The 14,058-nt window shown below is 33.7% G+C and overlaps 1 protein-coding gene across 10 annotated transcripts in view; it reads right to left on the bottom strand.

The window, feature by feature from the left end:
- LOC144662548 (rho guanine nucleotide exchange factor 7-like) overlaps nucleotides 1-14,058 on the bottom strand; it is a 35,263-nt gene that overhangs the window by 13,882 nt on the left and 7,323 nt on the right. For 7 of the 10 annotated variants that reach the window (XR_013572472.1, XR_013572473.1, XM_078523382.1 and 4 more), the window contains 15 exons: nucleotides 13,793-13,836; nucleotides 13,194-13,289; nucleotides 12,214-12,268; nucleotides 11,716-11,778; nucleotides 11,356-11,439; nucleotides 9,782-9,841; nucleotides 9,282-9,341; nucleotides 8,787-8,867; nucleotides 8,027-8,089; nucleotides 6,163-6,249; nucleotides 5,452-5,530; nucleotides 4,284-4,558; nucleotides 3,669-3,842; nucleotides 3,212-3,272; nucleotides 273-323 (listed from right to left, as the gene is read on the bottom strand). Coding sequence is in view for 8 of the 10 variants with exons in the window: in XM_078523382.1 (XP_078379508.1) it covers nucleotides 273-323; nucleotides 3,212-3,272; nucleotides 3,669-3,842; nucleotides 4,284-4,558; nucleotides 5,452-5,530; nucleotides 6,163-6,249; nucleotides 8,027-8,089; nucleotides 8,787-8,867; nucleotides 9,282-9,341; nucleotides 9,782-9,841; nucleotides 11,356-11,439; nucleotides 11,716-11,778; nucleotides 12,214-12,268; nucleotides 13,194-13,289; nucleotides 13,793-13,836 (1,333 nt within the window). In the remaining 2 variants the exon portion in view is untranslated. Of the gene's footprint in view, nucleotides 1-272; nucleotides 324-346; nucleotides 374-3,211; nucleotides 3,273-3,668; nucleotides 3,843-4,283; nucleotides 4,559-5,451; nucleotides 5,531-6,162; nucleotides 6,250-8,026; nucleotides 8,090-8,786; nucleotides 8,868-9,281; nucleotides 9,342-9,781; nucleotides 9,842-11,355; nucleotides 11,440-11,715; nucleotides 11,779-12,213; nucleotides 12,269-13,193; nucleotides 13,290-13,792; nucleotides 13,837-14,058 lie in introns of all 10 variants that reach the window. The other 3 variants (XM_078523385.1, XM_078523381.1, XM_078523379.1) reach the window with 2 other exon arrangements.

Here is a 14,058-nt window from a genome sequence, read left to right as displayed (position 1 = left end):
CTTAAGAAAGTAAATCAGATACATTAACTTGTACATTTTTATCTAAGCCATACCTAAAATCCAGTTCAGTGTATAAATGGGTGTTATAAAGTTATGCTTACATAATATTATTTAACATACTTTTTTAACAAAGAGACTTCAGAGTTGTTAAATTTATTTTGTTTAACAGGGCAGAACATTAACAGCAAGTTACAATTTCATTTAGGGAATTTCAAGCATTAAGCCTTTAAAGTTGTAAAGGGTTCAAGAAATTTATTTTAAAGATTACTTACAGTCTGAAGTGCAAGATTTGAAAGATGTAAGCGGATTAAGTGTAAGACAACCTAGAAGAGAAGTTATCAGTCACCTTTGAAACTTGGCCTTGAGATGGAAACTGGTTGAAGGGGAGGAGATAGGTTTTTAATGTTAGTTCAGAAGTTTAATTGACTTGTAAGATTAACCAATAAACTTTACATTGTCATTAAATATGTATTTATTTATTGTTCATCGTGGTGTACAAGAGAAAAAGATGAACATTTATTCATTTGTCTGACGATGGAATTGATTTGAAGTGCTGATCGGTTTAGCTGCTGTACTGCTAGTCTTCATTGGGCGATGCAGGAGTTTCATTAAGGGCCAGGCACAGGGCAAATTGACCGAATGTAAACAGGACTTTGCCCGGCTGTTGACCAATGAGGGTAAGCCTTGCTGATACTCTGCCCTGGTGCCCACCTGCTCCAAACCTTAATGAAAATCCTCAGGCGATGAGGTCGATTGTTTACTTGTCTCTAATGCAACCCTGCAGCTACAAAATATTAATAGTGATACATATAAAAATGGCCTCATCGGCTGATGAAGATTAATTTAGCAGTATAACTGTCGAAAAGTTGTGATCAACACCTCAAAGCGATTCCATTGTAAGACAAATGAATAAACTTTCATCTTTTCCAAACTTTACATTATTTCTTCAACAGGAAATTCCTTAAATTATAAAATATTTCGATGGATTTTGAAGCCATTTTGTCATGTTGCAATTCTTTAGAACTTGAGTAACTCATTTATGCCCATTTATGGTCAGCTTATCTGTTCTGATTTAATAAGAACAGTTCAACCTGTTACTCTGTTAAACAACAAAAGCTGATAACATTGATTAGGTAATTTCTGTTGACCAATACATATGAATGTTAAAAAATCTCAATTTCAATTTTCTTTCATTTAAATTCTTTAAAGAAGTGATTTCCACAATTAGCAGATTACTTTATAAGACAATAAGAATAAAAATTTCACTGGTTAAACCAAAGATTAACTTTAAATCACAACAAATACACTGTGCAATAATTGTACTTAGGACCATTGCAATGTATGTCTGGCTGGACAATTATTGTTCAACCATACATACATGGAAATGATCCTTAGCAGTCCATAGGAATTGCTATCTAAGATTAAGCAGACAGCTGCAGGTCATTTGATTATACTGATTTTTATGATGTGCATGTATACACTGTATATCAAAAACAAGATGGAGAGATATTTTCAAGGATAAATAATTGCAGCTCCAAACATTTAAAAATTTCTTTGCTTTGATACAAAATATGGTATGGTATTAATATTTGCGTGTTTTAACAATTTCACCCAAACTGTTTTTTGTGCGTATTAAATTAAAGGATTATTTTGAAATCACGAAAATTACGAATAGAATAGGAATTAAATATATATTATACTAAACTTTATACAACAAAAAAAAACCCCCCAAAAAAAAACAACCCAAAAAAAAAAAAAAACAAAACCACCAAACAATAACTATATTTATACTACTGTACAATGCATTTGTAATGTAGACTGGTAATAAAAATAAATTACAAAGACTAAGAAGACTAAAAAGTACTGCTCATACTAAGCGCTCATAACAAAAAGAAGACAGTAAGTACTTACTGTAGCTTTCAATTATTGAAATCTCAAAATTATGTTATATTCATTTATACCAATCCATCATGCTTGTGTTCATACGATTTATTTTTAAGTTTGTTTTTAAAATGTAGCTGTACATGTATGTACATAAAATTACATTTAATTTCTTTGTTCAGTTGACCAGTTTACCTATCAGTGTAATGATACTGTAAAGAAAACTTAACACTGTAAGGCATTTTGGCCATCTGAATGTTGAGCTAGGTTCCGACGAAAGTTTATTTTTTACATTTCAGAAAAATTGAAGAGAACATTTTCATGATGGGCCAACTTTGAAGTTCGTAAGATATCTCCTTCAAATATCTTGTTTCATGAATATATATTTTTCTTTTTGTAGTCTAAGAGTATATGTATTAGAAATTTGAAGGTAAAAATACACTAAGAAAATCTTTTTCTGCTAAAACCATTACAGTTAAAAAGTTAAAACCTTATTTATTAACTAATAACTTAAACTTCACTGCAACAAAGGTATTTTGCACAGTTAACAGTGTTTTAAAAACAAGTCAACTGCAAAAATACCACTTTATACGTCACTTTTTGGGACTAATGCACATACAAGAGATGGCTTTCTGAGTTTTCTTGAATGGTTATTCTCAAACTCATTAATAATTCATCAAGTTAAAACATTGAAAATCATAACCCTAAAGAAGGTTTGGATACTCGGTCTTAATTGGCATAGATTTTTATGATTTTAGTTTTCAAAAATAATATGACTTTTTTAATTTTCACAAACATGTTTCGATGGTACATCCGTCATCGTCAGTGTGATGGTTATGAAAGTTTACAGTGATTTAAAACGTGCCTGTTACAAATCATATGTTACATTGCGTTGGAAAGCAATACGCTAGATAAATTTCGAAGTTAACGGAATTAAAAAGAAGCGCACGCGTGTGCAACTATAGGGAAAGCGTCAAATTGATGTGTTTGACCTGTTGATTAAGATTTTATTTTTCTGTTTATTCCATAGGTTTTGTTTTGATTGAGAAGATATATCAAACACTTTAGACAGTGTCGTCTGTTATCCAGTCACCTCAAATTTTGTCAAAAGTACCCTGCTGCGTGTTATATTTTCAACTCTCTTCTCAGTGTTTGTATATCCTGATGAAATACTGTCCCTCCTGTTTGATATACTACTTGAAATACAGGTTTAACCAAGAAAAAAAAATAAGGGTCTCCGTTTGTGGGCCATTTGTCAACCAGTGATGCAGCCTTTCTCACGAAAAGATAACAGTTTGCTAGAAGTTGATTTTAATTTGCAAGTTCTTACCTTGTTTTTTCTTTGATGGGTGAAGAAGGCCTCTCATAGAGCGATGTGCTGTGGATGTGTCCTTCACGGAAATAATAAAAAAAAACAAATTAAACAATTTGCAAGTGAACTTTGGCTGCCTTGTATTAGTTTATTGACTCCACATGACCCTAAATGAGGCAATGTTTTTTCACAGCCAGGCACATACAAAGAAATGCATTTAGAGAGGAAATAACAGTTCAGTAACTATTTGAAGAACTACACAAAAAGTCAGTTTCTAAACAATTGCAAGAAAACTGAAAAGAAGAAAGAAAAAAGAAGAAGAAAGAAATGTCTTTATCCTTGTAGTTGATCTTCAACAAAGTTTTCTTTGATTTCAAAGTTATTTTAAACACCACAGGAAAAAATGCTAAAAAAAAAATTATTCTTAGCTCCTTTAAAATTTATAACCACTCAAAAACAGCAAGGAATTATGTACCTCCTTAGCAATCAGTGCATAAGCGGGTCTTAGAGGAGGAGTGGGTCTAAGCCTTGTGAAATCCCAGTGTTTTCTTCTGTTTGGACTGTGAGGGGCGGAGCTGAAGGTCGTCAGGTCAGTAGCTACTGAATGTGACGTTGAAACAGAACGAAACTTTGATCCATCGCTGGATGACTATTAAATGAGAAAGTAAATACATAAACATCAACATTTATGGAAAGCTGCAGTTGACAAACATACAAAGTGAAGACATTTGATTACTTCCATTTTCAAGCTGCTGTCAACGGCCAACTTCCCTCCCCCCCCCCCCCCCCCCGTTTTTCCACGCATAAACATTTAAGTTTGTCTTTTTCAACTGAGCCAATTGACGTTTGGAGCGTGAACACAACAAGTTTTGACAGCTCCGCCTGTGTGTTTCTGCCTGTGAAATACGGGTTTGAAAACGCTACATCGCCATGAATGTCAACAATAAAAAGCTGTGTTTTTTGAAGGAACTAGTCCTTCGCTCAACAATCAAACAAAAAATGTAGATAAACTTTAATGTATTACGCGTGAAAAAATACAAAAAAGTTGGCCATTCACGCTAGCTTGAAAATGGTAGTACCCTCCCATTACCTGTGAATGCACACCAGAAGTACTAAGAGACCCCTTTGGTGTAGCTGAGTTTGGTGGTGACCCAATGGAATCGCTTCGAGGAGGACTTGACTTTGAGTATGTCCGTTCTGAAAGTGACGCAGTATGTCTCTCCACCCAAGGTGATGGTGATGTCACACTACTCTTCTCTGAGTGTTGCCGAACCTTTGGACTTTGACCAGGGAACTGAACTGTGTCAAGCCATGCTGTCTTCTCGTGGGGATGGTTGGTTGATAGTTTCATGACATCACCACTGACTGTAGGGTCAAAGGATGAATAATCAGTTATTATTAAAAACTAGCAATGGTATATTGCAATTCCTGCATTTTGACTGGTTAACAGAGAATGGTATATGAGCTCATATACCATTGACCACAAATTTGGTAGCCGATACGCGTCAACGAAAACATCTGGAGAGCTTGAATATTGCAATTCTTTGAGCGTTTTTTATAATTGTTAACTGCACAAATCCAGTAATAATCCCTAGGCTAATATTTGTTTTAAAGGCTATTTTGGGGGTTGGGGGTGGGAAGTATATTGGGAGTAGTGGGGGGATCATTACAGGAAGGAACTTTGCATTCCAAAATGTTTGAGTTTATGATTTAAATGGAAAGTGTGTCTGGAAAATTTAAGGCCTGCACAAGAATGCCAAACGGTAAAACTTTCTAAACGTGGCAAGGTAAAATACAAAACAAGTTTTATTAGCTCTATAGGTAATCTGATCAATCTGGAGTCCAGTGTCAAGGGATTCACTAAGGTTTGGTGTAGGTGGGCATCAGGACCTACTCTCTTTGGTAATCTTAAGTTGGCTCAGATGTTGAAAAGAGACAGGCAAAGTCCTGTTCACAGCCAGTCAATTTGCCTGGTGCCTGGCCCTTGATGAAAACCCTGTAGTGTGCCATTGTGCCTCCTACGAGGTCACCACTACTGCCCCTTCACTTCAGTATTTCTAGCATTAGGTGCCTAGGAGACTATGCAAGTCTATCTAGGGTCTCATCTCAGCTTTTTGTTCAGTTTTCTAACAATGTGCCAGTTCATACATCAAATAATTAAAACCAAAGTTTATACCTGAGAGAAACGCTGTCACTTGAGGGCAAGGATAATTCAAATCTTTACATGATGCCTAAAACATTCAAGGAGTTCAACTTACCTCTTATCTCAAATGCATTCAAAATGCCTTCTGAGTCTTCTAGTGAATGTATTGTCAAGTCTGAAAGGCCATACTTTTTCTGAAACAAGATATAAATAACACTTGCTTTCAATAAGATGCAACATGATGTTGACATTGTCATTGTCAATAATGTAAGCCTAATGTATCGTATGTAGTTTAAATGTGTTTTTAATAAAGTATTAAAAAATGCAGCATAACTGAATTACTACTGATGATGAGTGGACTACATGTATTTTGATAACTTCTGTGTAAACATGTTTTAATTCTCAAGAATTATTGACCTACATTGAATTTCTCTTTACTTAAGATACACTGCTAAGCAGACAAAAGTTGAGAATAATAATGAAGTTGATCATTTCCTTGATAAGGTACATGTCACAGAGAATAACAAATAGATGTATATATACATCAATTTGTATTATAACAAATAAAATTAATTACAGATCATTTTATTCAGCCAGAGAAATTAAAAAATAAAACTAAAGCACACTCTTACATAGTAAATATCTACACACACCTGGAGCTTAGTTGATAAACACCTTTTAAACAAAACTAAGCTCACCTTAACACCTAATAAGCAAGTTCAATTTCCCCACATAACTACAAAAACACCTAATTGTAATCTTTACATTGTGTACCATAAGCTACGTCAAATGAATAGTATAGCAATAGAAAACTATCAAAATTTACCTCAAATCTATATCCACAGGCATTTGCATTAACTGAAAGTATAATCAGACTGTTTGGAAACAGAAGAAATGACCTTTCTCGGACCTCCTGTGTAGAAAATATACAAAATATGTGAGGTCTTGTTATTGATATTGTAACATTAGTATTGTTATCACTGATTAGTGAATTCATCATATTCTAGAAACAAGCTCTAGCTATGCTCATGGCTCAAGGAAAACATTCAAAGATACTGTAATAATATCAAGTGACCTCCATGTCTGACCTTTTGAAAATTACAGATTAAGTTCCTTAGCTGTCTGTCATCTTGTACCATGCAATTACTATGATAATTTAATTTATTTTAACAAACTCTATTAATATTTTAATACAACAGAAGTCAAATAAATTACTCTATGATTTCTTGTAATAATTTTACCATAATATTGTACTTCCCTTAGAAATTATACATTAATTAGCAGCACAGCCTAGTTTAATTCTTCACACAAATTTAACATGTCATCCAAGACCACTGATATTAAGTCCATAAGAAACAATTAAAAAATATATTGCAACAGCAAACCAAATGTGTTGAAACAATATTCTGAAGAATGAAAAGAGGAGTAAACACCTTCAACCCAAGATAGGAGTTTAATGGTTCTACTTCAAGTCAGTGTTATGGAACAGTATTATGGTACAGTATTAAAGTTTCTACTTGATAGATTTCTTTAATTTTTTGCTGCGGTCAGATAATGAGTTACTTGTGTCAGAAATGCAAAAAAAAGCTGGGGTCACCGACTTCGTTTCAGAGAAAAAGGGTGTGGAAAACTACCCTGATTTTGAAAAATTGGCCCACGTAATTCAACATGATTTACAGGGTCTATAATAAAAAATATCGTAGAGTCAGTAAACGGAGGCTAACGATCTTATTCACATTTTGTAGTAGTGCGTCTGTTGCATAAAATAATAAAATTTTCCTAGTTTTGCCATCTTTTTTGTAAAACTTAACCCTGGAAAAGCCCATTTGAAACTGTCGTACGACAAAAAGGAAAGCTCAAAAAGTGGAATCCAAACTGTCAGTGTGACAAAAAAAATCACACTTCCACTCGATAGATTTTTTCATTTTCTCGCAAAACATAGATATTAATTAACAAAAGTGATCCGTTAAGGAAAAAGTAGGGGTCACCTACCATTTAAGAGAGCAAATTGCAAGCAAAGCTAGCGGAATGGCAACTCGCCCTATATGTTCTTAGAAATTTTACTTAGCGCGTGCACTCAATGTATGGCGTGGCATGGTGTTGCGACATGAATTACGTGCACAGTAGGGATGCACATAAACAATTAGCGCGAACGTCCTTAAATAAATTTTAAAAAAATATATATAATTATATATCTAATTAGTAAATAAAAGTTTTGCAAAATTTAGCCTGCGAATACAACCGCCTCTCATCGCTCCTGTTGCTATGTGCGACACGAGATTTTGCACATAAAGCAGAAGCGAATGAGAGGTGGCTGTATTGACAGGCTATATTCACAGGGTATGCAAAATTATTCACCAGTAGTACATGTTGCACCTGCATTAACATAATTTTTTAATTAAATAAATGAAAGATAAAGGAACAAAGAACAAATATATGTACACTATGCATGGCAAGACCAAGATACATTTTATGGGTTTAATTTTTGAAGTAGGACCACTCTAGCTAGAAGACACTAATGATTAATGTGAAACTTGAATACAGCATAATTTGGCAGTGCTTGAAATTTTTATCAACCAATTATTTTGCAAATTGATCAAATACTTACTCCAATCACACATTAATTATATTGTGTATTAAACTATATGTCATCTAGGCTTACGATTTAAATCCATACTGAGCAACATTACCCCATTTTCTCCATGTATAAGGAACTGTGACATCAAAATAAGATCTCCTTCTTTACTAATATCCTGAAAGAAATCAATAAACCAACAAAGGTTAAAGCTGGTTTGATGTTAAGTTGAGCGATTGAGCCTGAATACTGTTTATCAGTGCAAGACAATCTTGGTTTGAAGTTTCAAATTGTTGATATTTTACAATGAATTTAGGACCTTTCTTGAAAGAACTTTCAGAGCTAATTATTTGTGACTCTTAAAGCATTTAACCAAAATGTACACATACTGTTAGCAATATTTATCAACTTTTAATACTGAGTATTTAAAAGCCAATTAAAGCTATAACATGTATGTGTGTTTTCTACTTGAATCAAGGAAGCAACACTTTGTAAATGCTCAATCATTTCAAGACTATTTCTTATGTCATTAATGATAGAATGTATACCAATAAAGTGCTTCCATCACAAGCGGCCCAGTGTTTACAAGAAATCACAACAAAATATACAATACACTCTTAGCAAATAAATCAGAAAGAAAATCTAATTCTCTTCATTTACATGGATTTTCACTCAAACCGTAACCCAATGCGAAATCATCACAAAATAATGTTAAGCATGAGTGATCCTAAAAATTGCATATCCTAGGTCATTGGCCTGTTGAAATAACGCAGCATACAGTTGTCCAAATTGGTGTTACACTTTCAACCTTTTATCAAGTACATGTACATGACTGAGCCAAGATCACACAATTTCTTCTTTCAGTATCATATTACCTCTTCTTCCCATCCTTCTATTGTTCCTGTAAGCATCTCTAACTCTGTTTCTTTCCTTTTTCTTGTCTCATGGCAACTTGTCTGAAATCGGAAGATATTACACATCTTCAGACTACAGCTGTGAGGCACCAGTCGCAATATTAACATTGTACTTCGTCTTGTACTGCGTTTAACTTAATAATTATCAAATACAGTCCTGAAGGGACAAACAAAGTCATTATAGTGCACATGCCACAGCACGATCATGATATAAGCTGGGATGCGTGGCTATGGCAACCATGCTAATAACGTGCAAGGAAATACTGGTATTAAAAAAAAACTTACAGTGATTACAAGATAATATCTCAGAATGACGACAATGGGTCATGCAATCACGACAACAAGCGTTACATGCATATATACTCAAATGTCTTCACACATGATTCAGTCAGTTAATTTCAGGTCCATATCAAAACTGAGTTAATCCAAATTATGTTAAACTGTGTTTATACTCACAGTTAAATTCTGAAACACAGCTATCGCCTTCTTAGTGTCCAATTCGTCTACATGCCCCTCCTGTCATAAAAGAAACAACAAAGTCAAGATTTAAGACAGGTTTTGAAAGATGATTAACTTTAAATCTCTACAAAAAATTTTGAGAAGATTTTACAGCATAGTTTTCTATTCTTAGCACTTATGTGAAATAGGATTAATAATATTTCGTTTAAAATTCCCAATGCTCTCAACACAACAGATTTTATAAAAATTACAGTTGTGATATTTTTTCCTGCTGCAGCCTTGAGACTTTTAAAAAGACTACAGTATGAAAAAAAAAAATATAATTTAGCAAGTACTTGTAAGACAACACCTTGTCTATCAAACGACTTTGAACCAGATTTCATCTGCTATTGACCTCGGATTTGCTTTTCAAAAATGTGATCACTGCCAACTTTCATTTTAACTAATTCTATGGCACAAAGGGTCTGTGAAACTTGGAATTGTTGTATAAACTGTACCTCAAGGTGCCGTTCCAGTTCTTTCATGTGATTTGGATACTTGCCTAGATGTCTGAAGGGCTGTTAAAGAAACAAGTCATTTCATTAGTTAATTTTATGCAGAAAGTGAGAAAATAGTTGGTAATTAATATTAATCAACACAATATTAACAGACTACAAATTGCATTATGTCAAGTTAATTCTATTTCATAACATTACTTTTTTAGTTTGCAATGCACACAATTCATTATAATATTTTTGTTATTTGTTGTATATTTAGGGGTTTTACATGTATAAGTGTTTTTCCTTGTGATAACTATTTATAACCTAGCTATGCTTTGGAATTTTAATCCCTGAAGAGGTATTTTGGTTTAAATTGTTTGATAAAAATTCTGTTCATGGCCTTTGAGGTTAAAATAACGTCAGTTTCAGGTTTATGGCAATTTCAAATATTTAACAGAAACTTGCATCCAAATGATAACAACAAATGAAATTCAAACACCAACTACTGTACATAAAACTTAAAATTGAAAAGTTTTCTGCAAGAAACACTGATTAACTAAAACTTGACAAAACATAGCACTTCTGATGCGTGTAATGTCATCTTTAAAATCTCAATACTATAACTAAGAAATTTTGTGTTTTCTTTGAGAAAATGGGAATAAAATATTATGCAGCCACAGAACTTGTAAATTAAAAAGTTCTAATTGTGATATATTTTTGGTGGTTTTGTCTGATGATAAATATTGATGGCTTCAAACACAAGAATCACTTTAGACTCCTTTGGCTTTGAAAGAAACTTACATGGGTTTAGTTTTGAAGTCAGGAACTTTATAACAAAACACAAAACCAACATAAGAAAATGAAAATGTGAAAATTCATAAAAATAGTAATGATATATAGCAAGCAGCCCAAAAGTGTGACCACTTTTGATTTATCCACATTCTTTGTGTAGAATTAATCCAATCAGAAAACAACAGGAAGCCATACTCAGCTTCTGATTGGATGATCACTGCACGTAAGAATGTGAATTAACCAAAAGTTATTTATATGTGGCTGGCATGTTGTTGTTCCCCATTAGTACCTGGTACCAAAACAGACTTTTCAATGTACCAGGCTAAGACATACACAACTATTGGTGCTATTTGATAGTCATTAGAATGTCAACATGTACAAGTATACATTTGTAGGTAAATAATAAAGATGGTAGAATTTTTTTTTTACATTATCAACCTAGTAAATGGCCAAAGCTCACAACGAGTCTCTACGTAGCTCAGTTGGTTAGAGCGCCCAACCGGTATCTGGAGGGCCATGGGCTTCGATTCCCGTACGAGGACTCAGATTATTTTACTTTGGTCCCATGCTCGATGTCATGTAGAATAATTTCTTCACTATACATTTGTAGTTTACACAAGTTGTAAATGTAATATATTCTGTGCAACAGTAGTACAAGTTCAACATTTAATTCTCCATACTGTCTTTCATATTTTTAGTTGTATTTTTCTCTGGAAGAATTTGCTTTAAATCATGAAAACAGAATTCTGAGACCATGCATTAAATACATTTTTATTTTTCAAACAATATGTTCGACCTACATTACTGAGGCTTGTCGTGAGTGTTAATATCCCAGGTGCTGGCGCTCCTTTGCTCTCAATAAATGCTGATAACTCGTCACTATAAATAACCAACAAAATCTATCAATTATACATACATGCATGTACTTAACATCGAGAATAACTTCGAGGAATTATGTTGCAATAATTCTGTCAAGTCATCTTTTGCCCCACACAAAAATTTTATCCTTCAATGTAAAAAATGCAACCCAGTCAAAATGTTTTTCAGTATATTTCAAAATTACCCCAATGTGCGATGGTGAGGGTAATATATCATCTTAGGGGAGCTTCCTACATCTGGCCCTCCACAGTGTGAGAAAGGGGTTCAAAATTACATCTATATTTTGTTAACACTTCAACTGCTCTTGGGTGGTTTGCACAGTACGTCACGTACAACTCCTTCATCTGTAATTGCAAATGAAATCAATAATACCCAATCCTTAATTTCTTAAAGAAATGTCACTGACAATGATAATACAGAACTGTGCACAGTATCGTTGCCACTTGATAAAATTTTTCAGATTAATTTTTGACATCTTTTTCACAACTCTCTTATGGCTTACATTTGAACTAGCCGATGAAAGTGAACAAAAACTGTAAGAGATGGAGTTGTCAAGTTTCAGGTTTTCTCTAGGACAATTATCAACTCTGCCTCCCTCACATCTTGCATTTTTATTGGTCAGTCAAAAAGGAAGCCATCAGAAAGTTGTCAAAAATTAATTAAGAACTTCATCAAGTGGCAATGGTATGTACAGTTTGTAGCACTCCGTAACAACTCAAAAACTTATTAATAATAATTAGCACTGCTGGTCAACAGAAGTCTACAATCTAAGGCTATACCTGAGGAGCAATCTGTAAATAGCTGGCCCCCATTCTTTGCTGAGGTAAGGGAAGGCTGTAGTGAAGAAAGTAATTTATACATTTATTAATAAATTACTCAATTAAACATAATTATGTTAATTAATTTAATTATCAATCATAAAATTATATGATTCCAAACAGGCTTTTATCCAGGATTTAAAAAGTGGGAGTCTAAAATTGTTATAAGGCCTGATTTTGTCCCCATAGGAGCGCCTGAGGAAAATGCAAGGTGTTTTTCTGCAGTTATGAGTGCAAATGAAATTTGCTAAAAAAACCCTCTGTTATACAGTTGTTCATGTTAATTCTCTCTGAAAAGTAGCCACCCATTGGACTCCTGGACTCCCACCTGGCTAAAAGCCTGATTCGAAATCCAAAATTGTCTAATAATTCTCCGCTAATGCCCTGTTTCTCATAAGGTTGTTATTTCAATTTTCAATGAAAGTCATTCAGGACGTGCAGGTTCGGAAAAAAACAACAAAAAAACATCACCACTGCTGTGCATGAAACAAACCCAGAGGAATGTCAAAATCAACTCAAGAAAATTTGTTGCCAGAAAATGGTTATGCTGGAGGGAATCCTGTGTTGCACTAGCATGCGATGCAGGGAGGGAGGGTGGGGAGAAATCCTCCTAGTTCCTTCATGCTACAGATGAGAAACTCCCATAAGTGACCAGGCATAGTTTTCACTGATGCAATGGCGTAGTTTTCACTGCTGCAAGTTTATTTTTTCCTTAGTAGCCATTTGGCCATTGACTGCTCAAGTTTGGTCACCAGTGACAAATTTTAGTTGCTAAATTAAGCTTGTGCTTTTGATCTTTCTTCTCAATTTTAGATGCCAGGCAGGTGACTTAGGTTCCAATTTAGTTGCCAGCTCTAAAATTTTAGCTGCCATGGACACTAAAATGGTCTTAATTTACCTTATGTTAAAACAAAATTCTTAGCAAGTATGATTTCACTCACTGTGAGCATTCATCCATAATGTTAAAAAACATCTGCTGAAACTGGACAATCTCTTCAAAGTTTCCAGCAAGAACTTTCATATCTTTTGCTGGTAATCTGTTAAAAAACACACACAGAGAAAACTGAAAACTGACTGTTACTGACTGTCACATAACAGGGAAATGTGGAAGAACAATGAAATGCTGTTTGGTACTTTTTTTCTTGGGGGAGAAAAAAAGAAAAAAACCACAAATTTTTGTCAAAAAAAAAAAAAAAAATATTGTTAATGAACTGAAATACAAATTTTCTCGGACATTTTAAGACTTCTGTTTCTTCATCAGCGTAGAAATGTCATTAACTGATATTTTTGTGTTTTGGAAGACATACATTATTGTTACTTATATTCGCGCGACTTAATTTTCGCGATTTTCGCGGTTTTCAAAAAATCGCGAAATTAAAGACCCGCGAAAATTTATTTCAAGCGTTTTCTATAAATTGTATTTTTTATGTTAATTACGTATTTCTAGCCAAATCGCGGAAATTAAGTCCCGCAAAATATTCCCGTTCCATTTTCGCGAAATTAAGTTCCCGCGAAAATAAGTAACAATGTAAATACTTACATATTTGACCCCTGTAAGGGTTTTAAGTAATTTTGTAGTAGAGCCTGTGAAATAATGATAATAAAAAAAACCCATAAAGTCTGAATTAGTTCAAAAGTAAATTACCCGTTCTTCCTGACAGGGCGGTACACTCCTTTTAACTTAATATTTATTTTTTGTGTATGTTAAAGTTTGAGTTATAAACAAGACCCAGTATTATATGATATATATGAGTCCTATTTTAGGAATTAAAATATAAATAAACTGCAGAAAGAAAATGTAGCTTG

Source organism: Oculina patagonica, chromosome 8 (genome assembly GCF_052425735.1).
Source record: "Oculina patagonica isolate OP01 chromosome 8, crgOcupat, whole genome shotgun sequence".
In the NCBI taxonomy this organism is placed as follows: Eukaryota; Metazoa; Cnidaria; class Anthozoa; order Scleractinia; family Oculinidae; genus Oculina; species Oculina patagonica.
Note: the sequence above shows the minus strand (reverse complement) of the source record. Positions and strands in the feature narration are given on the sequence as shown.